Raw genomic sequence first — 24,273 nt, forward strand, 5'->3', positions numbered from 1 at the left:
CTCGAGTCCAGATCCATCAAGAGGAAACGGGACTGACTCAGTACGTCCGTTACATGGTCGCGTCGGGTCGCGATTTCCAATTAGCTTCCATTTAGTTCAAATAATTATTTGTCAGAGTCAGACTTAGACTCTGAAAATCGAAGGGAATTTTGTTTTCCTTTGATTTTCATCGTTTCGTACTTAGTATTGAGCTCGTCGACTCTATGTAGAGTATGCATCTACGTATGTATACTCTATGTAGAGGGAGATCGAAGGAACTTTGATTCCTTCTATCTCCGGGTCTCCAGTCGCAGCAACCTCCACGTGGTGAGACCTGGTAATCGGTATTATTCGTGACAAACAATTCTTTGTCACGAGTAATATCGAGCTAATGGCTGCGAACTTGTAATGTGTGTAAGTGTAAAGTGTAAAGTGAGGTTAGATTTAGATTACCCTCAAGGGGTATACCTCCTGGTGGAGATGTTCCTGTCCATTTAAGGAGATTTCACTCTAGTAACAAAAAAGTGTTCCGTTACAATTGGCTCTTAGTGCGTCACAAACCAATAAAGGAGCTTTCTGATAAAAAAAATGCCCTGTCGCGAAAAAATCATTAAGTATGGTGCAGCAAGTGGTGGTTCGCGATCAGTTAGTCGTGAGATATCCTGTCACTTAATTTTCAATCTCTCCAACTCTTGCGTGTGCGTGAAGTCTGTAAATTTTTTGTTTGCAATTTGTAAAATAATTGTAAAATTCATAAATCTTGAATGTCAATAAATGTTCTAACAAAGTTAATTGTAAAATTTCAAAGTGATTTGTAAGATAAAACTCGAGTCGTAATTAAGTCGAAATTGCTTGCGTAGTATCTGCATGTAATGCCAAATTGTGTTTATAATCATAAAGTTGATTGAAAATAAAATTGAAAAGTCTTTGAAAATTTCTTGACATTTTATAGACGCCTCGGTTTGCCGTATCGTGCAGGTATATGTACGACTTCTCTCTCGACACTCTATTTCAAGAAATAATTTATATCGATGGCTGAAACCTTTTGCAATTTCATTCTCGAGATTTCAAACTACTATTATTTAAAATATTCGTTACGTAAAAATTGCTTACTCGAGCGGTATCAAAAATGGCCACTTTCGAGTGTTATATACCGATTTTTCACGCATTTATTACTGCTCGGGTCGCCGTATAATGGCGAGAAAACGCCAAAATTATTGTAACTGCGTTTACGAACAATTAAAGCCATTCACGGCGAGTGCTCTCGCGAAATGTACACGGCAATACGCAAACCGCGGGCCGATGATCGTGCTCAAACACCGAAGCAGCCGGTCCACGGTTCGCGAACAAACATAGCTGGCCAAGCTTTCAGCCATTAATTTTCCTGTAACGTCTCTGAAAGTAAAATATTTTTATAGCCACTATCCGGTGGGCGTAATTGCCTCGAAATGAATTGATACACGCGCGGAGGACAAGGGTGGGCCCTGACGAAATATAAACGCTCGAACCCGCTGGTAAACACTTTATCCGGCAACCTAATTACCGTGAATGCGACTGATTGATCGATTCAATTCTCCGCGGTGAGATAGCGGAAATTCAATGTCTATGTCGCCACGGAATCGAGATTCCTGCAAATTACGTTCGACCATGTACACGGTACACGAATCATTCTATATGTATGTGCAGAGATGTGTACATGTACGTTCAACACATGCATGATCCAATCAGTTTGTTTCTGACAAGGAACATTCGCGAAGTGATCTCCTTTGATATTTATGATACAATTTGTAGGATCAAAGTGCAGCTTAGAGACATGGGTTATCGATATATAATACTTTAGCTTTAGTAATGCAAGTATGAGTAAAAATATCCTCCAGAATATCCTTCATCTCTTGATGCTATTTACAAAACTATTTCGAGATCAAAGGAAGCTTTTCGAACAAACAGTGTGAAATAAACTTTATCCGTCGACTTGTTTTCACAAAATTCATGGACGACCATCGGCTCTGACATCGTTGATATTACTACTTATACCGAAAGCGTGTATTTATAACGCTAGCCTCACTTGTTGTGAAAAATATAAAATTATTTAGTAAAATAATACCATTTGAACCTCGATATATTAGCATGTGATCTGAAAGTTACACGGGCTCATAGAGGGTTAAATTATTTGTAATAAGCTCTTTCAACTGTAGATTGCCAAATTAAGTAGTAATGCCGACGATGTTACAGCCAGTGACTTTACAAAATCCTTGACAAAATCAAATCAAATCCATGTAAGATAATACCTCACTCACAAGTTTGTTCACTGCTAGAAGTTTATTCACCGGCTAGAAGTTTCCTCAGAAATGATCAAAAATACTGCTAACTAGGAACGAAGAAAGCAACCTCGGCAACGATACAATAGAGACAAACACGATACAACAGTTGTCTACATTTCCAGTCGTAGAAAAATAAACATTATCGCGGTAATTTGTAGAATTCAGAATTACGTGAAAGAATATGTGTGTCACTGTATAATCAAGCGAAAATGCATCGCTTTTACAGAGGGTTCCACTCGTAACCGCGCCGTAGACGTGAGTCGAAACTCGACTGCCGCTAACGAGCTGGATCCATTAGATCGATGGCCAATTAACATAATTCATAATGCGACCACGTTTCACGCGGACGATTCTGCAACGCTTTTCCCCGTTTCGTGCACAAAGGTTTCCTAGCGGCGCATAATACTGCATAATTAAGTGTGTTGATACCCGACAGAGAGAAATGTTTAACCGGTGATTAATATAGAACAACAAGGTGCAACGATTGCAGTTTACAAAGTGACTCGCGTTTTAAACCGATCGACTCATTTTCATTCTAACCACGATCCATCTACATTTCCCAACATTTTGGACACGCCAATTTTGCAGATGCTGAGTAGCAGGACAATGGCGAGTACTGGAGCGCTTCTTCTTTAGGAATAAATTCAAATGTGTAAATAATATACATAGTGCGTCACCAATCAGATTACGATTTGATAAGCAGTACCTATGATCTGACAAAACTATGTTTTGAATAAAAGATAACCAGTACTTAATAGCCAAAAAATTGGAATTTGAAAAAATGATCTGTAGCCAAAAATTAAGGTCACCGTGATTATTCTAAATGGAAACATATTTTTAACTTGGTAATCTTGTAGACAATATCGAGATAAAATGATAAATTGCAGTGTAATATTATGACCTCCATGTGACGTTGAATTATAAAATCATCGTGAATCACTTGCCAAGATATCTGAACTATTTCGAAGATACATAACATCAACGGATCGCATTTACAATGCAACGCATTGCATTCCATTAAAAAAAAATCATAATGACTTTAATTGTTTGCAAAAGAAAATTTTGTTTTGTTATTTTTACAAGTTAAAATATCTTGGCGATTAAACGCTCATTAACTTTTACTTGAAAAATTTTATTGTCAAATTAAAATTAATGGCCGGTGGTGTATTTAATTAAAATTATCCCGTTTAAGTAGAAAACTATTATTCGCAAGAGTAAATAATTCAATGACCGAAACGAATATTTGAATTAAATTCCGTGGCACGGATAACTGTTTTTTATAACCATCAACCATAAAACATTACTGATACTGTTATTGCGATGCAAATTTTTCCACTCGGTCGACCGGAACGTGATAATAGATTTTTGTGTGGGATGGATGAAATAAATTCGAAGGAATTTCCATTTCTGCTAACTCATCAATTCAATTCCCGAAATCTGCGTATTTTGTTATTTCAGCGCGTGTTGCGAAAACAGCAGCGAGGAATACGCGAGACATGCCTGCACGATTATTATTAACCTCGACTGTTCGTCGAAACGAGCGGCCGGCAAGTTTAATTGGGAACAAAGTCGAACGCGATCCGGTATCGTTGAATTCAATTAAATTTTCGCTTAGCGGAACCCCGTTCAACTTCGCGTTTATCGCGAAATGAACAGCGGTATTCGACGGCGAACTTGACAAATCCAGAACTTTTATTCAGGGAACTTTACCGAGAGAATGCATTGCATTTTTGCAAGCTAGTAAGTCAAGGCTCATCGACGCCGTAAACTGGAATTTTTAAATAGCTGTAGCTTCGATACACAAATATGAATGATTTAGATTGTAGTTACCAAATCGAATCATACACGAGGGTCACCTCAAAATGCTGTTTCTTGACAGGGCCTCCGAAAATGGTCAATGTTGTGTTTATTTATTGTTATTTTTTATTGTAAAAATTATGATGTATTCTTCAAAATATGCTCTTTTAAATGCATGAACAGTTTTTGTTCAAATATCTTTAGATGTCTGAATAAAAAATCACAAAAATCATGCTTTTTTCGGCTTTGTGACTGCGCATGACCCCTTGATACGATTTCCTTTCATATTTTCCAACAAGCCCGCACAACAATTCACCGTAAAATTGAAATTTCTCAATTGTTCAATTTCGCAAGCTGAAAAATCCAATTTCTCGATTTCATAGCGAAAAGTAATCGAACGATGTTGTACTCGTCGTCAATGAAAATTCTACTGAATTTCAGGATGAAGGTCGCTCCATTTACCGTGGTACTACGGCACGATAAATACCGTTTCATTGATGCGTAGAATATTAATTTCAAATTGGACAACGCGCGTGTACGTGCCATGGAGTCGCGATCTCGACAATAAAGTTTAACGCGCGAACATAGAGGAACGCAATCTGCAGTAACAGTCGGCTCTAACTAGCCTGCGGTGTTCTGAATTGTACTCACCGGCAGGGACTCAGGAGTGTGGTCCAGCACGTATATGTTGTTCGTGTATCCATATAGCATCGTGTCCAGATCTGAAATCCAAGGAGCGAGCAGAACATTAAATTGGATCTAACCGGTGGCAACACGACGGAATACTAACGCCTGTAAGGCTATGCATAGTTAGCCAGCCGTTCTGTCTCAATGTTCCAATTACGTTCGAGCCATTTCGTGGTCTCTTATCAACACTCTCCTGTCGTCGTCGATACAAGACGAGCGAGAAAATTGAACGACGCACTCGTAAAATCGCCCAACAAAATATATATATATAAAACGGATACATACATCCGGATATATATATCCGTTATTGTCCGATCGTGAAGCAATTCGTGAAGTATAGCGTGCTGCACCGATGGTGATATTTTCCATTTCGGTTAAATCTCGCGGAATCCTCTTCGGGAGGTAGATCTCGAGTTAGCGGTAATAGCACGAAACCGTCGCGTTATGTCAACCACTGCCTGCCATATTACTATTTAACATCTTATTGTTTAGAGTGAAAACTTGGTTTACTTCCGTGACGATGAAGTTTAAAATGTAAGTGTCGGTTCAATTATAGTGGAGTTGCGAGATATTGTTATAAGTTTAGTAAATACTGATGCTTAATAAAAGTTTGATTTAATAAAGAAAAGCTGTTCTGCTCGGTAGCTAGTCTAACACTGCCTGTGCATCTTTTTCTAAAAGAAAACATCGACACAATCATCCACGTCTGTTTTTTATTTATTTTCAGTTTTGCCATGGCAATTAATACTTTGTTATCTACTACGAAGCCACCATTGTATGCTCACGTCATTGTACAAATTATGAAATATTATATAAATATTAGGTCTACCAGAAAATTCTGTCCGTTCCGGTTACAACAAATTTTTAATAAGTATGCGCATATTCATTAAAAACGATATACAAATTGCAATCATATTGGTAGGATGTCATAAATAATAATAAAATTATATTATTCAAAAGAATTTATTCAAGGTATGAGAAATATATTATTTTATGTTATTCTAAAATCGGACAGAACTTTTTGGTAGACCTAATATTAATCATCAAACGCATCTAGTACATGAAATAAATATTATATTATGCGAATGATATAAAAATAAAAAATATTGTCGAATTTAATTCTATGTCTAATCACTACCGATTAGTAGTGTGTTAAGGTTTCTTAAGCTTTGTCTGCTTAATCGTTCGACTTTAGGATTCTTAATTCTATGTTTAATTTTGGGATTCTACGTGTATGTTAGAGAGCCAACGGTTCTTGAGCCTCTGCTCCTTGAAGGATGGAGTACGGATTGACTGTTTCATGATAATCGACTGTGGACGAATGACCATTAACGAATGAATGTCGAATTTCGGAATGTTACAAGACACCACCTCCAACGAACCTTGACGTAGAGTTCGAAGACGGGTGACCCCTAATAGAGAACCAATCGAGAAATTTGAAGGCCCAAGTGGTACAAATATCATTTCAATACATATCCCTACAATCGGTTCCACAAAAGAGAACTAAAGCTTTATTTTATTAATACATAATACATATGTCATTCTCTAGTTCAAGGCCTTACAAATCTCATACCACTCTGATATATACCATAATTACCAATAATGACATAACTTCACCAATGATGTAACAAATAGTAACATTTCGACTCGATGAGGATCTTCGCTAAAACCTTTTAGGACCTCGAAACGCTATCCGACATTCCGTTAGATTATTTACCGACAAACATAAAAATTCACACCTGGTATTTTACTTTTACTTTATTTATTGTTTCAATAAATTTTTCAATACGCGACTTATGGAACGAAAATCCATTTCACGCGTAGACGTCGGGAATACACGACCCCAATGTTCTCCCGGGGAACACTTTCAAACGCCAATGCATCACGGTGATCCAGGAACGAGCGCCATTTATGTGTTGGAATCTCAGAACGAGCTCAGAAAAACGGAACAATTTTTCAGAATTATTGCCCTGGCGTACGGTTATCCGTCGATGGTCGAGAGCCACTTCAGCCTCGATCGCGATTCATTTCCATTCGAAGTATCCTTTATTCTGTTCCTCCACGCAACCTACCTACACTTCCATCCCTCCTGTGCCCTTGTGTTCCACGTGCCACGCACACGAAGATGAAGAAGGGTACGTCGTGAATTGAATCGGATTCGAAGGCCATTGGATCGCGCGCGGTCCGTCGACCGATATTTCCATATCGATCCTAGGAATCGATCATCGGTTCACGGTTAACGGAAACACTCGGGTTTCGTATCATTCGCGGGACGATTTAGGGGTAGTTTTAGTTTGCCAGCGAAAAGCCGTAGCACTTTATGATACGACGTCTCGCGGCCATTTATGAGAATTCTATGCACAGGAGTCTTTCCTGCATCGATCACTTCCACGAAGGAATGCTTGACGATCGTACGTGTGCTTTCAGAAGGATTCGCGTTCCTTCAAAAGCCAGACGTCGTTTGGGAAGCAGTTTGAATCGTTCGTCTGCATAGCTGAGAAAAAGTGCTCGTATTCGTCTACAGACGATATTCGCTTCTTTTTCGCATTCGAATGCAAAAGGCGTATATACAGTGAGTACATTTAATGTTCAGATATTTGACAATTGCTACTTTATAGATTCACAAGTTTGACTAGGATGGATCATCAAAGTAATTTAATATCGGTTGAAATGTTTGAATAAATCAGGTTTAAACTATATTTGGTTATGTAATTTTCATGGCTTTCGGATAGACGTTGCATCTATGTTTAAATAGTTTCCGACGATTCGCAAACGTTGCAGTCTGCATCATCAGGTAGCTCCGATACTGAAGCTGCCTTAATTCAGGGTGTCTTTATATTGTTGTCGTCGTGCCTTGTGTTCGTTTCTTTGGAATGGGACAGCCGATCAGCCGAGCATTTATAAAAACAGGAGGACTGTGAACCATTCTTGATTTGTCGAATCTATCTCTATCCATCTCTAAATCTATCTCCATTGACGTAGTTCGGGTTTTGAAGTATTTCTAATTTTGTACGATATTTTCTGGAATGGTAGCAGTTATAATTAGCTATCCTCTCGGTTTCATTATGTTATATGTGATGACTGGTTTCCATCGAATGCGCCATCATTACATTATTGTATGATGTGACCTATTCGGGTGCACTTTTGATTTTCTTTGATGCGTATATCCAAAGTTAAAAACACAAATTTGAGCGCCCCTTGCGCACCTTGAATCTACATATATTTCAAAAATATATTGAGAGTATTATTAGGCACTTTTCAGATACCCAGGATCGATTTATTATATAAAAGGAATCCTACATCGAATCATTTATATAACCGGAGGATTGAATGTAATTACAATTTTTATAATCAACAAAAAATTGAACGTTAAACGTAACTACATGGCTTTGTTTGTGTCAAAATTACGAGACCCTTTTGTCGTATAACTCTCGATTGCAGCTGTTCGGCATTGTCGTTAATTTAAAACGTTGCGTCAAAAGAGGTACCAATTAATTCGTTGCTAGAAAACGTTCATTCATCAAAGCGCTGAATCGCTCCGGTGTCCAAAAAAGAATTATGCGAGCGTTTACTCGTCGCACAGCAAGATTAAACTAGTGTCTCTCAACTGTTGTTAAATCGTCGTTACATCTGAAGGTAATCAGAAAATTGGATAAGAACTTTTATATTTTAATTGAAATCACCTATGAATAAATTTCATTATCCTGAATTTTAATATTTACAAATTATGTAAATACTAAAATTTAAAAACTACATGTTTGTTGCCAAGAGTGCTGAACTTTACGATGATCTATTATTATAAAATTCTGAAAACATGTTTCGTAGCCCACGCAGAAGTTGCAGCTTTCCACTATTTTCATATTTTTATCCCGATTGCCTCCGAGAGATACGGCACACAGTAGAAGAAACAACGAATCCAACTAATAAAAATCCTACTCCACGTATGCAGTTTTCTGTATGTACTTTAATGGTACCGTTGTAAAGGAAAAACCTTAGACTTTTAATTTATGATTATATGAATAGCGACAAATTGTTTGTTTCGGCTTTGAAGTTATTTGGATCATATGAAATCTTTGAGACCGAAAAACTTATTCGCTTGTTATTATAGTATAAAAGCATCTTCGAGGGAATTGAATTTAGAAATACGAAAATAAAGGGCCAAAAGATTGTTGTGTAACATGATTTCACTGCATTCTAAAGAACGATAATAAATTTCATTAGCTTGAATTTTATCATTTACAAATTTTGATGACAAAATCTAAAAACTACATGTTTGTTGCTAAGAGTGAAAATTTTGAACTTTACGATTATTATTATAAAACTCTGGAAACGTGTTTCGTAGCCTACACAGGAGTTGGCTACGACCATTATAACCTTTCGGCTAACAAGGAATATCATCCAACCGTAACACATCGATTTTAACGAAACTTGGTACACAGGTAGAGTATTGAAAAATATTACACGCGTACTTTTTTATATTGGCTGATATCCATGTTCAAGGGGTGACAATTACCCTCAAGGTTGTGAATGAAATACCTAGTAATAATTACCTTTGCAAAATCTAACGGAGGCAGACAAAAATATTGAATATGAAATCAGTTTGATTTTTAAGAAAGAATAACAGGCCCTGAATATAAATGGTACCATGACATAGGTGGCATCATTGTAGTCAATTACATCGCTTTTCATGATATACTAAATATATTTATCCAATGAATTGTTGGCAATTCATGGCAATTGGATTTGCGTGAAAGCAAATGAAAATAATCTATAGAAAGAATAGAAACAAAAATTATAACCCACTCAAATCTGAACTTTGCGAAATCTTTGTATCCCAATAATATTACTAGTCTGATGAAGATGAAGTTATTGTTACTACGAGTCTGTGAAGAGAATTATAAAACAAGATAGATCGAAATATGAACTTATTTTCGATAATAATTGTCACAAAATTATTCCAAAGTGTGCAGAAAATGTATACAGTCAGTGTAATAAATATTCGTACAGGAACCATTTATTTTAAATGGATTGCAGTACGAATACTTCTTACACTGACTGTATGTCTACCAATATACTGCGTGAAACGCGCAAAAAGAAATTGAGGTAGGTAAGTCAGACTTATCATTTCCCCCTCAAAGTTGTCAATATTTAGTGATAAGCAGAAAGTTATGAGATACTTGAGGTGATTGTAAAACTGAAATTAGTCGATTCTAGGAACCCAAATTTTTGTTTTTGGTCATCTAGAATCGCTGTTTCGGTCACGCGACGACGTGTTTCATCTCCGAGATGATTGGGGAGAGTGCATAGGGATTTAACGTTGAGAATCCCTGGGTTATGTGACCAATGGTGACCGTTCCCACGGCAGCTGAAATTTTTCGGCGCGTCGGTTCGCGTTACGAAGGATCAGTTTCCGGTCAGCTAATTCCGGCTTCAGCTTTTGGTGCAACCGTGCACAGTCGAGCCGGAAATAACGAATGAATATATCCCGGCGACTGTTCTGCACCAATGGCGCCCTTCTCCCCTCTCTTGCCCCCTCCGTCCCGAATGCAGACGTACACACGGTATAACGTTATTAGCCTTTCTGGCCACGATCCTGCTCGCGTGCTCGGCATCCGTTTCATTTCCGTGACGACCGTTAATTATCGCACGGGATCCGCATGGCCTTCGCTTTAATACCGTGGCTCTGATTCCGAGTCGAGCTCGGGCGCAATTCGCATTCGCTATGATAAATTTCTATCCGGTCAAACGAGCACGTTGATTTCGAATCTTACAACGAAGGTTTACGCAAAACCGCTGGGAATTAGTCAAACCCGCAAAGGGCGAACAATTCAGTCGTTTATTGTGTAAGTGTAAGCGGTGCGTGGCTGTCTCTCTGAAAAATGGAGACCTTACTAGAAGCGTTTGAAAGATATTCTTTTTAGTTGTTCCAAGGGCCAATATCTGTGCCTAAGGGCCGAACCTGCCCCCACCTGTAGGTGATGGATTCGTAAAACGATGAATGGGCGCCAAATCACATGACTATGTGCCCTCGCACATGAGGGTTCTTATCCTAACGAACCCACCATAACCCGACCAAGAAAAAAAATGGAAAGACAAGCCCTCTTCATTTTTACATTTCATCGAGGCTAGCACATGGACCCTGTAAAACTCTAGTTTCGAGCAATTGCAAGGGAGGTAGCACTTGGGTTCTAAATATATTACTAGTGAAGTCTACGTTAACATCACCAAGGAACGAACCCCAAGTTTGAAAGATGTTTGTTTATAAACGCTTTGTTACAATGTTATAGGCAAATATTGAATGTAGTTTGAATAGGTGCGGATCACCAGATTTAAAGCTGAATAATAAGGAAGGTTGATTTTGTGAATAATAATAAGATTGATTGTGTTTACTTTCCTTGCACGTACGAGATATTTCTTAACGTACGATGATCGTTAAGAATGACATCTATATTGACATCGATGTAATATAGAATGTATTACATTTTGAATTTCCTGATGATTTTGCTGCATCTCAGCAACTGAATTAGTAATTCGTTGAGTTAATTCTTCACGTGTACTTACTGCTATACTGTACACCTTCTCTTTTAGCGTTCTCCATAAAAAGAAGTCACATTCAATATTTATCTATAATACCGTAATAAAGTGTATATAAACAAACTTCGTATAACATTTTATTCTTGTTTTCACTTGTAGATCGTGTTCGTACTTGCCGGGAAGTAAGGAACATCCTGTATAGTCGTTTCATTACAAATAAAGCAATACTTCTTCGCAAATGTGTCAATTTATGTATCTTATTAAATGTCGCCAGTAGAAAAGGATGTCTCAAATAATTAATCGTTGCGAAATTGTTTCAAATTTTTCCAAACTGAAATTAATTGTCTTTTTCGTATGCTTCTGAGTTTTCCTCAATGTTTACATTCCGCCGGAGATGTCGAATAATGTAAGATACAATCGTTAATCCATAATACACGATTAAACGTGTGGTGAGTAGTTCTTTGAAGTTTGAGTTGGTTGTACCTGAAATCGACACAGCAAATACCGTTAAATGGTGCGTGAATATTTACCGGTAGGCTTCCTTTGATCAAAACCGTGTCTTGCGATCGAATGGAGAATCCGTGTTTCCAGAAAGCCAACACGGCCGATCAAAGACTCAATAACATTCGAGTTTGGCCTTGCAACAGACTCGTGCGCAGCGAATGCATCATAGGAATTTCGGCCAATGCTGAGCCAAGCTTGATAAATCATCGTGTATTACGTGGCAGACGATGAATATATTCGCCCAGAGCCAACTTTTTTTTTTTTACTTTGGTGCACGTGTCAGTCGTGGATAAATATTTTCTGTCATGAGACTGACATTGAACGATTTACCGCGACGGAGACATTGAAATCTGTCCGGGTTGCTTATTCCCAATTTTCCTTCGCTACATTTAACAATAACGTTTTAACTATCATAGATTTTATTTTCTACCGTGTTCACTTTTTTCTCTTTTATTAATAATTATTCTACGTACATATATAGATATACTTTCTTTGTTTTTATTTCTCTGTTTTTCTTCTCTTCTCTCATTCTTATTCTATATGATTTTACTTCAATATGATATTGTTTCCAAGTTATATTTGCATAATTATTTGGACTTGTATACATTAATTTCCTTTTTTATTCTTTGTCTCCTTTCCGTCTGTCATTGAAATACTTCATTTCCGTTTAGGAAATATCGATGCGTTAAGAACGCATTATTAATATTAACATTATTATTATTCACGCTGGAGGTTCTAGGGTCTTCATACAGAAGAGATAAGTAAGTCTGTTAAACAATTTTTAGAAACTTCAGTTCGTGATCATCGATTCAAACGTTCGCCTTGCGTCTAGATTAGAGATCCCTACTTCACGTGTATCGAAATACCCGGGTACACGGGTAATTAATGGATCCGTGTTTTAATGCGTGTATTTTTAATACACGGGTACCCGGGTACCGAAATACACGGGTACGCATACCTGGATTTACACGGGTACAATATCCAATTATTTTTATACACAAACTTAGTAGAATAAATAAGACAGATTTATTTTTTTAGTGTAGTTTGTAAAACTTTATTTACTAGTTAAAATAAAGATTCAAGTCACGGGTAACAATAGATAATTCGATGTATGCGCATACGTGTATTACGATGCACGTGTACGTACCTGGATATCCGTGTATTCAGATATCCGGGTGTCAGCGTATTTCGATAACCGGGTACGCGTGCATTAAAAATACCCGTGCTCTTAACTCCTAAATACACGGTACACGTTTTCCGTCTACCCGTGTACTTTAATACCCGTTCAAAATTGTGGTCTCTAGTCTAGATGCAGTCCACAGTAGAAAATGGCGTTACTAGTCAGACAGCGCGTAGACACGTGCTCGTCGTTGACAGTAGAAAAGAAGGTTACTAGTCAGACATCGCGTAGACACTGGCTCTTATTGTTAATCAGAAGTAATCATTGTCTCTGATTTTTGTGGCAATATTTTTTCGGTCAACTGTAAATAACATTTCTTTGTAATCAATAAACTGTACAGATCAACGAAAAATATCATATTTTACCGTTTTGTGCAATCATGTTCCACCTCAAGAAGATCAAAAGAAACAGTGGCAGTGAAATAGTAGACAAAAATTCACCAGAGGCTGATACGTCTATGGTCATTTACTAAGTGTCCCATTGAATTTTGTTTATCTTTTTTTACTGCTGCCTCTCTCTCCGATGCATCTATCTTCGCGGCTGCGTTTTGCATTCCGGCGGAAACCGCGCTATGCGCTACCAACCAGCGCATGAAAGAACCGGACTGCGGGGATTTATTGCTAATTACTTTTCTATGCCCTCCTATTCGTCTCATCCTCCTGTCTCCGTCTACGTGAATTTATCGTCGTTACTTTTACCGCCCCTGCGACCGCGTACTAAATGTATGCGGACGTTCAAATAATCGCGATATGATACGAGAATGGGATTTATTATCTAGAATTTTTATACGCCATTGAGTAAACAATATCAACAAACTGAATCTAGAACAATTATTACGACGATAGTGAACTTTCAAATGATACCCGGAATCAACAACTGGAGTACTTGTACAAAATATCCAGCGTAGAGTAATACAGTCTTTAGCAAGCGATTTTATGTGCAAGCACATAATGTACAAAATGTAACTACAAAATTTATGCGTGTAAGTAATAACTATAAAAAAAGTGGGAGATTCAGCCTATCCTCTAACAATTTTGTTGTACCTCCGCATGGGAAAAAGCTATGGCTTATCCCAGTTTGTAGAATTACCACGGATATTAACATATTCGTGAGATTCTGAACGCTATAACCCGAATACTTGTATTCGAAACACAACGCATAGCTGCATCTGGCGTTCGTCACAAGAGATGTCAAACGTTGCTCGGGTAATTCGCCGCGCATTGATTTTATAGGTAATTCCTGCGTCGCGAGTAGGACGAATTAATAATATAATCGTAGTTGCAATTCGAAGTATTCGACTGTGACGTTGAAACGGCGGTGAACCCATTTAGTGCTTCGCAAGCATCCGCTCTACTGATCCGTAAATTCGTCCAATTAATCGCAATTCTAACAGTAACGAACGACCTGGCTGGCCATAATTGCGATCCTCGCCGTCACACTTTGCTAATGGCAATAACATTACTCGTTTGCGGCGTAATTTATCGCTGGCCAACGCGACGTTCCGAACGATCGACGGATCTTCGACCAGTTGTTCTCGGAACGTGTCGAACGTTTCTTCGGTTTGTATCTTTCGTGATCGCCGAACTGGTTTGGAGAAAATTCGGATAGATTGCCGCAGAACATTTCGAATCGCAGGTGTCCGTCACAATGGTTGAAATCGTCGAAAACTTGGAGAACTGTTCCTATTCCGCTTCTCTGCCTCGTAATAACGTCCCTGTTTAACTTGCTCGACTATGGACTGCACCTGTTTCACTTGTCTGACTATGTACTGCACCTGTTTCACTCGTATGACCAGGAACAGTATATTCGACTCATTTGACTAGCATTGATCTATCTTCCCTTTGTCGTGGACGAAGACAATCTTGAATCTACTTGCAAGATTAGTTGCAACATCTGCTTCGATTGACTGACTATCGATCACTCGATACCATTTGTCTGACATTTCAATATTTCACTAGCTCAAACGTGAGCAGTAATATTTCATTCGATTTATCGGGCATTCGTCTTGTTGCAATTCTTTGATCATCAACTATTCATATTTATTCGCCATCCACATTGCCATGCATAACTATAGGACCGCTCAAGTTGCAGTCTTTGGTGGCAATATATAAAAAAAAATCACATTTTTACTACACTTCAAAAATTAGGCAGCACTGGATACTACTGTAATGAGATAGTTATTGAGTATCTCCTTATCCGATAACTTTTACTTCACCCTATTGTGTGACATTTACACAACATCATTAAGTTGTTTAAAGTTATTAGCTTACAATGTTTAATTAATGTTCGTGTTATCAAACATAAATATATAGCGATATAAATTATATTTGAAAATTTCTTACCTTAAGAAGTAAAAGGAGGTATTCTTATTTACAAATTTTCACTTTTTAGTTCCATAACAATAAAAATACCCCATCCCATTTAACAAGACGCCAATAAGTGAATCTTGTAACCTTGGAATTTATAAGTTTCAAACAATTTGTTTATCATGATATCTTTTATCATAATGCCCTCTTTTAAATAAAACATGACAATGTCTTATGACATTTCTGCGTACTATCACAAGCAACGGAGGTACTTTAAGTACAAAGCTTAGGTGACTCACCTGGCATAAATTCAAGAGTACTAATTTCAAACGGAAATGGAATCGATCTTATCGAATACCGTGTCAGACTCATCACTGCGGATCGGAAACGGTCTCTATTTCATTGATCTGAACAATGGTTACATCTATTTCACTTAGCTACCAATATATCGTTCCTATCCCGCTTGTCTGATCGTTAACTGTTTTAGCTTCCTATAGATCCTAGAATATTCCTCTTTTACTGCCAGTGATATTTCATGTTTTACTTATTTGATCTTAGTCGGAGTGTGTTTGGTCTATCTCTCTGCCCGCGCACAATATGCGCGTCGCTGTCGAACCGAGCTTGTAATTTCCCGTGTAGATGCAAATTTTATGCAGTTCGGTAAGTCGCTTAAGTTCTGCGTCTGCATGTTAATTGGTTTGCTTTCTTAGGAAACTTCTCAGCGTTATCCGGATCTTCGAAACTTTTTCGCTATCCGTGCTGTTTTTTTCTTCTTACCGGGGTCCATTTGAACGAATCAAATTAAAATTCTTAATTTAATTTAGAATGGAGACCCTTTTCTCGAAGATTCGAGATCTTTCCAATAACGTTGGATGCAGTCGTCGTAATCTATTTACCATATCTGTTCAACATTTTCGATCCACTGTGGTTATTTTTAAACCTACCGCTAAGGAATAATCTATATTAAAAAATAGAAATTAGTGTGGACTAATAAGCAACAAAGTGTACGTTTAGATATGTCGAAATGTAAATAAAAGGTATTTGCAAAGAAGAATAATAGGGCGAAGACTGAGTAATAAATAAACACAAAGTTCACGTGTACTAATTAGGATATTTGAAACAGCTATTTTACTTTTAATTAAAGCACTTATTTTACTAAGACGTGTACTTCTTCTTACAGCAAGCCTCGTTACACGCAATCCGATTATAAACTTTTTACGCCAGCCTTTGTGCCACGCTATTAAAAAGCATGATCGCAAAAGAAACTTATATTTACTGTAAAGTAATGTTATACAGTACAAATAACACGATATTATAAGTAAGAAGCGAAATATGACCAATATCTTGAAACACCAAATAAAATATTCTCATTTTTCATTTCGAACATGTATCTGAAAATATTTCTATACATACGTGCATATGAAAAGAGATATTTTTATTGAAATATTGTATTAAATTGTAATTAAATTTGGAGGTCATATTCTCAGGGCTATGCAAAACAGAACCAATTTTTTATATGAAATTACCATCCTTTAAGGATACGTTCTAGCGTAAATGGTCAATTTCCATGAGAATTAACAAAAGAAAAACTATAAAAAAATCTATAAATATAGTTTTTAATAAAATTATAATAATATATGGTTTTATATATGTATGTATATGGTTAAATCCGATCAAAAGGGAAACTAAAGCCCAATCTCACTAAAGCAAACTTTGCAGACAAACAGCGTGACGTGATTCTAAACGTAACTCTATCGTTCTAATCCCATGAGCAACGGAAATTGTGAGTTTACATACACCCGAAAATGAGAGGATATACGATAGAATTTCCATATTAGGATCACTCCTTATATGGAAATACCCCAGGATCTTCTCTGTGAAAAAATCGCTCTAGAACATTCAATGTACCTGCAGGATGTACTTCATGGAGAGGTTTAACTGTATATTCCAAAGGGCAGATAAGAGGCAACGAATCCAAGCATCAAAGACATTCGGAGAGATGAAAAAATTGTCTCCATACGTAATATTTTCATATCACGATTGACTATCATTAGCGAGTAAGTCACGCGCTATGACTAAAACAAATAATTGTTCGTAATTTCTAAAATATTAATTTTTAACCCACGTTTATTAGGACCTTTCTCCTCCATTTGACGAGCACTATATTCCCTTGAAAGTGAATTGAAAGGTCATTGAAATACTTCATTTCTGTTTAGACAATATCGACGCGTTGAAAACGCATTCTCAATATTAATATTATTATTATTCACGCTGGAGGTTCTAGAATCTTCATAGAGAAGAGATAAGAAGCTCTGTTAAACAATTTTTAGAAACTTCAGTTTGTGATCATCGATTCAAACGTTCGCCTTGCGTCTAGACGCAGTCTATAGTAGAAAAGAACGTTACTAGTCAAACACCGCGTCACCACCACTGGCTCTTATTGTTAGTCAGAAATAATCATTGTCTGTGAGTTTAATATTTTTAGGTGTACAATACGAGAAAAGAATTGTTAAATTCTTTCATGATTGCATATTTTGCATACAGTCCGTCGCAAGAAAATAATCCTTCGTCGCAAGTAATGGCGAGGTGATCAGCTGCGAAATAGTAACAAGATCTTTAGATATAAATATAAATATAAATATAATGTTACATTACGAGATTATAAAGAAAATCATAATAAAAAGAAATTGTTCTTTGTATGCTTTAATACGCTTTACATTCACACAATGTTTCATTTGAGTCAGAATTTGTGTTTCGAAAGCTTTTCTTGCTTGACGTTTTTTTCAAACATAGTTCAAGTACAAGCTTCTGCATTGATTGTTGCAATTTTTTTTGAATAATTTTTACATACCTATGCTCTGTCAATATGGCATTAGGTTGTCGTCGCCAAAATACCGTTTACATTGTTTTATTCGTAAGACTAATATTTTTCAAAGGTGTGTCAACTTACTTTCCGCGGCAACTGTACATATTTATTTAAAACACGAAGCATACGTAATATTTTCATATTATGATTGACTATCATAAGCGAGTAAGTCACGCGCTATGACCAAAACAAATAATTGTTCGTAATTTCTAAAATATTAATTTTTCAACCCATATTTACTAGGGCCTTTTTCCTCCATTTGACAAGTACTATATTCCCTTGAAAGTTTTGAATCCTTTTGTAAATATCTTGTATAATAAATACCCGTAAAGCTAGCGTTAACGACTACTCGGTCCAAGGTTTGCGCGCGACGCATCGTAACGAAGCGCGAATCGAGGAAATCAGCCATGTCATCGGCGCATACGTCGCCAACTCGATGCAATTTCCATGCAATCAAATGGCAAACACTGCGCCGACGCCGAAGGCTGCGCTACGTCGGTGCGGACCGTTTCCGCGAGCCGTGTAGTACCATATGCAAATTGCGCGGCACGACCTAGCACGTCGTGCAGCGAAATCGAATCAATATTGCATTAGGAGGGCCGGATGCCACCGCGATCCGAGCACGGACCTCCGCTGCACTGAATAAATTATACCGAAGCGCAACGCCGCGCCGCTTCTGATAAAACGTGGCTCGCGCTGCTTCGCCAAACGGCCACCCTCAAATTCGGAACATTGGGCGATGGCGTTTCGTCGAATATTTTAACCCCTATATACTCTATCCGACCAATTTGGTCCGTGATAAGTGGCGGTAGGACCAATTCGGTGAACAGAATTCAGGAGTTACAGGAAAAGTACTTCGAATGTTTCGTTTTTTAAATAATATACAAAAGGTATGAAATATATGCCTTTTTTTTTTTAATGAAAGTTATGATTGTAGGTTCGAGAAATGAATGTATTTCAGAGGGGAAAAAACCATATTAAGAAGCCAAGTATTAAGCGTTTCTTGGGACATTTTTTTTTTAAATAGAAGAATTTATGTAATGTTTTTTTACCTTTGGGAATATTTTAAGTATTTAGATTTAGATACATTTTTTTCGAACTTTGATCATTTAAAAATATTGTTAAATAATACAGAAGAATTATAATAATAGTTAGAACGACAGCGACAAAATGATGTTTTAATAATCTGTTTGATTTTTCGATTTCGGATGATTTAATCTCAAGTTATCGTAAAAGAAGAGGACAAATTTCATGTGGCTATTACCAATGAAAAAAATGTTGCACATTAGTTTACATTAGTTAATATGTCAACTATTATATATAAAAACATTAATATTTTACAATTATTTGTTATATAAAATAAAGATTCTTAAAATAAATCTTTTTTTCTTGTGAGCGAACGATAACAATCCTTAAGGTTTTGAATTCTGAACGAAATATATGTATTTGTAAAAGAGCAGATGATCATGTCCTAGGATAAAGTTCCCTCTGTTTGTTACAGATATGCATCAATCATAATTACTGAATAGTCTGTAACCGTAATCGTTAATTACTAGCATTCATTACTTGGTAATCGTTAGCCTTAATCATTAATCACATTTCATTCCCCCCCATTATGTTATACGGTAAATTGGCACCATTAGCAATGTATGTACCGATATGGTAAAATTTTCATTATCCGTTATTCCAATACTATATCATCTGAATACTGTATTATTAATTAAAAAAACCTCAATCTTGTTGATATTAGAACAATGCAGAACAAATGTGTATGTAAATGTCTCATTATTCCTATCTAATGATGCAGATGATTTTCGGTAGAATAAGGTACAAAAAGTATATAATAGTTGCATTAAAGATTGCACTGTAGAGTGTTTAAGACATGTTGTTAGTAAACCTTTTCGAAATCTTCACCTAGTGAGATGTGCGTCATAAAGATAAAGTGTAAATTTTACACAGTTAAAAATAAAATTATCCATGATAGAAACGTGAAAAGTCATTTAAATATCTTAAGAAATATTGAACTTACAAAGAAATATTTCAAACAAAAATTGTGCATCTTTTTACGTAGAATATAATTCTGAAATAAAAAATACGAGTTTATGAAAAAAAAAGACAAAATGACTTCGAAATAACCTTGAAAACGGCCACGCATTAAAAAAGTAGCAAAGCCTTTTGACTCCCCACTCGAAACATTGAAGAACATGTGTCAATTTATTTTATTTAAATCACATGTCTGCGAGATTTTTTACAATCTCAACTTAAATAGAACACTCTGTATAATACTTTCAGCGTCAGTTATTATTTATTAAAAGTAACCCAAATGAGAATTCAACGACTAGTAGAATACCGAAACGAAGCAAATAAATAAAATCGTAACGTCAATTATCGAAAACTTTCAAAATAGGTATGGAATATCGAAGAGAACTCATTTCCACAATCCGCTATATGATCATAATTCAAAAACGAACGCCGAGTCCGAGATTGATTTTGTCGAGGGTAGCAGAGCGTAGCAAGTTATGGCGTTTGATATCGGCAGAAGCGATAGGTCAAGGGGTGAAATCAACCGAGATTCCTGAATAGTTTGAGGCGTGGATGCACATAATCCCAGATACTCGCATTATGAACGGATTCACGCCAGTTCGTGGACTTACTTCTCTATTCCTCCTTTGAATGGCTTCAATCCTGGCTTGATGTTATCATAGCGCTCTAGAATCGAGTGTCCTTGCTGTTTGCGTTTCCCTTTGACGCAATCCGACGAAACGAACCCCACGAAACCATCGTTTCAAACCCAGACCATTCAATTTGCTATCCGGCGCGTTACTATTACCGATGTCTTTTGGTTAGTAAATATTCGAATAATGTATTAGGTGTCTGAGAAAGTTTTGCCGTTTGTAAATATGTGCACTTTAATTACTGATGACACAATTGTAACGGCGTTCGTTCACGAAATTTGACACGTAAATTTGTTTTCAACAATGCGGTAATCATACCATAAAGAAGATTATTGTAGAAGATACATTTTGGAAAAAGTTCAGCATCAGCAGTAGCTGTAACTGTACGATAAATAAAATGAAAAAATAATGTGTTGTACCAGGACGCTATAATAAATAACGTTTACATTGAAACTGACAGATATTGGACATTTATGTTTATATTCGATAATAGATCGTTTATTCTGCTCTCGTATCAAAAGACCTTTCCGTCTTTCTGTGGACCTTCTGCACTCCACTGTTCGAATTTCGTTTGTAAATACAAACTAAATTAAACTAAATTAAACGAAAATTAAAGATATTTCAAGCTACCGGAGGTGGAGCTACAGAATTTCGCAGTGGAAACACGGTTAACCAGGAAAAGAGAACAATCGAAGTTCAAGTTTCGCTCATATCGCCGGTTCCTTGATTTACAATCCGTGTAGGCGATCAGTTACGATCCAAAATCAGATTCCGTTCCACGGACAACCGTCGACGGGAACTCGACCAAGAATGAATGAAACCCGTTACGCTATTTGACACCGATCGAAACTATAGATTAGGCGATGAAATCAAGCGAGGTTCGTGAATGGTACGAATCCCGCCTCGGTTTGAGGGCAAATACACCGAGGGCCACTTGGCTGACGCTAAATAATTCATAGAACAGCTCCGAACGTCTATAGGGGAGACGGTGCAGTGCCAATAGCCATTGGACCGTTCATCACAGACTATTGATTGAGCTTCAGCTTTCCCTGCCCGATCCTTCTCGCTCCCCCAAGCCAACTTCCTGAAACCGAACTCAATCAGGCGACGTATGACATTTGCCAATCACAAACGGAAGCCCGGACTCCTGCCGGCCTCGTGGATACAGAGGAGACGTAGTTACACCGGCCCGATGAATAATTCACGGCGTCCTCGTTGTTGGTGTTACTCGTTTCACGGACCCGTCAAAAATACACTGCAACTCAACACGATGACGTTGTCTCGCCTCTCCTGGAGGCGCCGTTATTGGTTCTCTTCACTACCATTCACGCGTTGGAATTGCAAATGACGGAACACGACGAGAAACCCAGCGAGGAACAATATGTAAATGTATACTAATCCCCTGTAATAGGATACTTGCTAGACCCTACATAATTAACTCTATGCGATAGGATATTTGGTTAACCCTATATAATAGGGTATTTAGTACACCCTAACTAATAGGATATTCGGTCGACGTTGACAAGGGTATATACCATAAATTGGACCGTAAGATTTTAGTATATAGATATTGTTGAGAGATTTCTGTAATATAATACGACGTGACACGTATTTTATTCTACACGAGCTTTGGATTTAAAACTGACTTTGTACGTCTGACTATATACTGATTCAGACTACTGTAAAGAGTAACATGTACAGAAGAGTAGACCTACCCTTGGTGAACATTTTTTCCTGAAATTTCTTTCGTCACACCTCCAAGATTGGTGACGAAAAATATTGTGCAAAGTTTCAAGTCGATCGAATAACAAAAAGTTGCTGAATTTTTTAAATTTAAATTATTAGGTTAAATATACAATATTATATACCGTTTAATTTGTCCTTTTTTTCTCTATATGAATTTGAAAAAAAAAATATACAGTTCCGTTTGAATATATATCCATGACCTTGAAATCTCGAGAAAATGACCTTGAAGAAATGTTGTTCTCTCTTGTAGTGCATGTCTCCTTCCAAACCGTGCAACTCTTATTTTACGATTTTTGTTACGAGACCGGCAAAATTAAGTAATTACTTAAATTTTGTACTTATTAGTCAACAAATAAACAATGTTTTTGTAATTTAATTATTCTGTTCTATTCAGTTTGAAAACCCCTATAGAGCGGTATTTTCATTTTTATTGTTACGATCAAATATCACTCTGAAATGTATTGTTTGTCAAAAATACAGGCTTCCGTGCCAACATATTTTTCGCGGTTAGTATATGTGTAATACAAAAATTGTTCAATTAAATATCACCCAGACGCATATCTTCCATTTATGTCTCTAACCGTGAGCATTAATAAAAAGCACGCAGAACTCCGTGTCCCGATTTCACATGGCGTTTGCGAAGTTTACGTCGACGGTCGACGGGAACATACGATCTCAGACCGTTTTTGCGAAATGCGCGAAAACAAGACGAGACTCAAGTGTATTCATCCTCCTTCGCTTTCACGTGCTACCCTTCCGCGGAGCACGTTGAATAAACGCTTCCGTATTCAGACTCGAAGGCTCGTCGTTATTTGAGTGCATACCATAAATCTCTGTCGGTAATAAAGCCAGGACTGACGTAATAAGCTCTTAACGGTGCAATTGTACTCTGCGTGCCGGATCTTTTATTAACGAGGCCAACTTTCCCGCCCTTTTTCCTCCAACTGACGCACTTCGTTTCTCTATTCGTTGACGTAGTCTAAAGAGCAATAACGTCGGAGAATAGATGCCTTCCGTTTTAGAACGTCGAAAAATCGGATACATGTCATATCAGTTGTAGTTTGTTAAAAAAACTAAATTCTGAAGACATCTAGGTGTTGGTACGAAAAAGTTAAATAAATTGATTTTCATTTATTTGCTCGTAAATGATTCTCTACTAAATATAGAGTCCGATAAAATTAAGAATTTCTATGACTTTTTTATATTCTCTAAGGGATCTAATGGTTTTTGCATTGTAATTAAACTATGGTTTATATACAGCGAAAACTGATGCAATTTCCGCCCCAAGTAGAATGCGAAACGGATGATATGATCCAAATCGTTGATTAAAAGTGTCAGAATACTCCTTTCGAGATTTTTTTTTCGCTCTGTCGACCGCTGATCGAGGCAAAAAGTCGGCTATCCCATTCGATACCGTTTCAACCGCGCCCAAAAACCTGGTTATCCCGCGGGAGTCGACCTCGGCTGGGATCCTAACGCGAGATTTCCATTTTCCGGCGATAAATCAAAACGTCGTCGATTCGACCGAACCGCCAGACGACTTTTTACCCAACGTGACTCTGCTTCCTATGAACCACTCGCGGACTGTCTTTTCAGTGCGTGGAAAGGTAAATAACGATCGTTTGAAAGAGCCCCGGCGCCAGGGGCGACATTAAAAATCTCAGTCTTGAAAAGTTTC

The 24,273-nt window shown here is 37.2% G+C and overlaps 1 protein-coding gene across 3 annotated transcripts in view; it reads right to left on the bottom strand.

Annotated features, from left to right (window-relative positions):
- Nucleotides 1–24,273, bottom strand: part of LOC128893690 (uncharacterized) — a 221,521-nt gene that overhangs the window by 12,678 nt on the left and 184,570 nt on the right. For all 3 annotated transcript variants that reach the window (XM_054154843.1, XM_054154842.1, XM_054154844.1), the window contains one exon: nucleotides 4,749–4,819. In XM_054154843.1, coding sequence (XP_054010818.1) covers nucleotides 4,749–4,819 — 71 coding nt within the window. The remainder of the gene's footprint in view (nucleotides 1–4,748; nucleotides 4,820–24,273) is intronic.

Source organism: Hylaeus anthracinus, unplaced genomic scaffold (genome assembly GCF_026225885.1).
Source record: "Hylaeus anthracinus isolate JK02 unplaced genomic scaffold, UHH_iyHylAnth1.0_haploid 3, whole genome shotgun sequence".
NCBI classification, from domain to species: domain Eukaryota; kingdom Metazoa; phylum Arthropoda; class Insecta; order Hymenoptera; family Colletidae; genus Hylaeus; species Hylaeus anthracinus.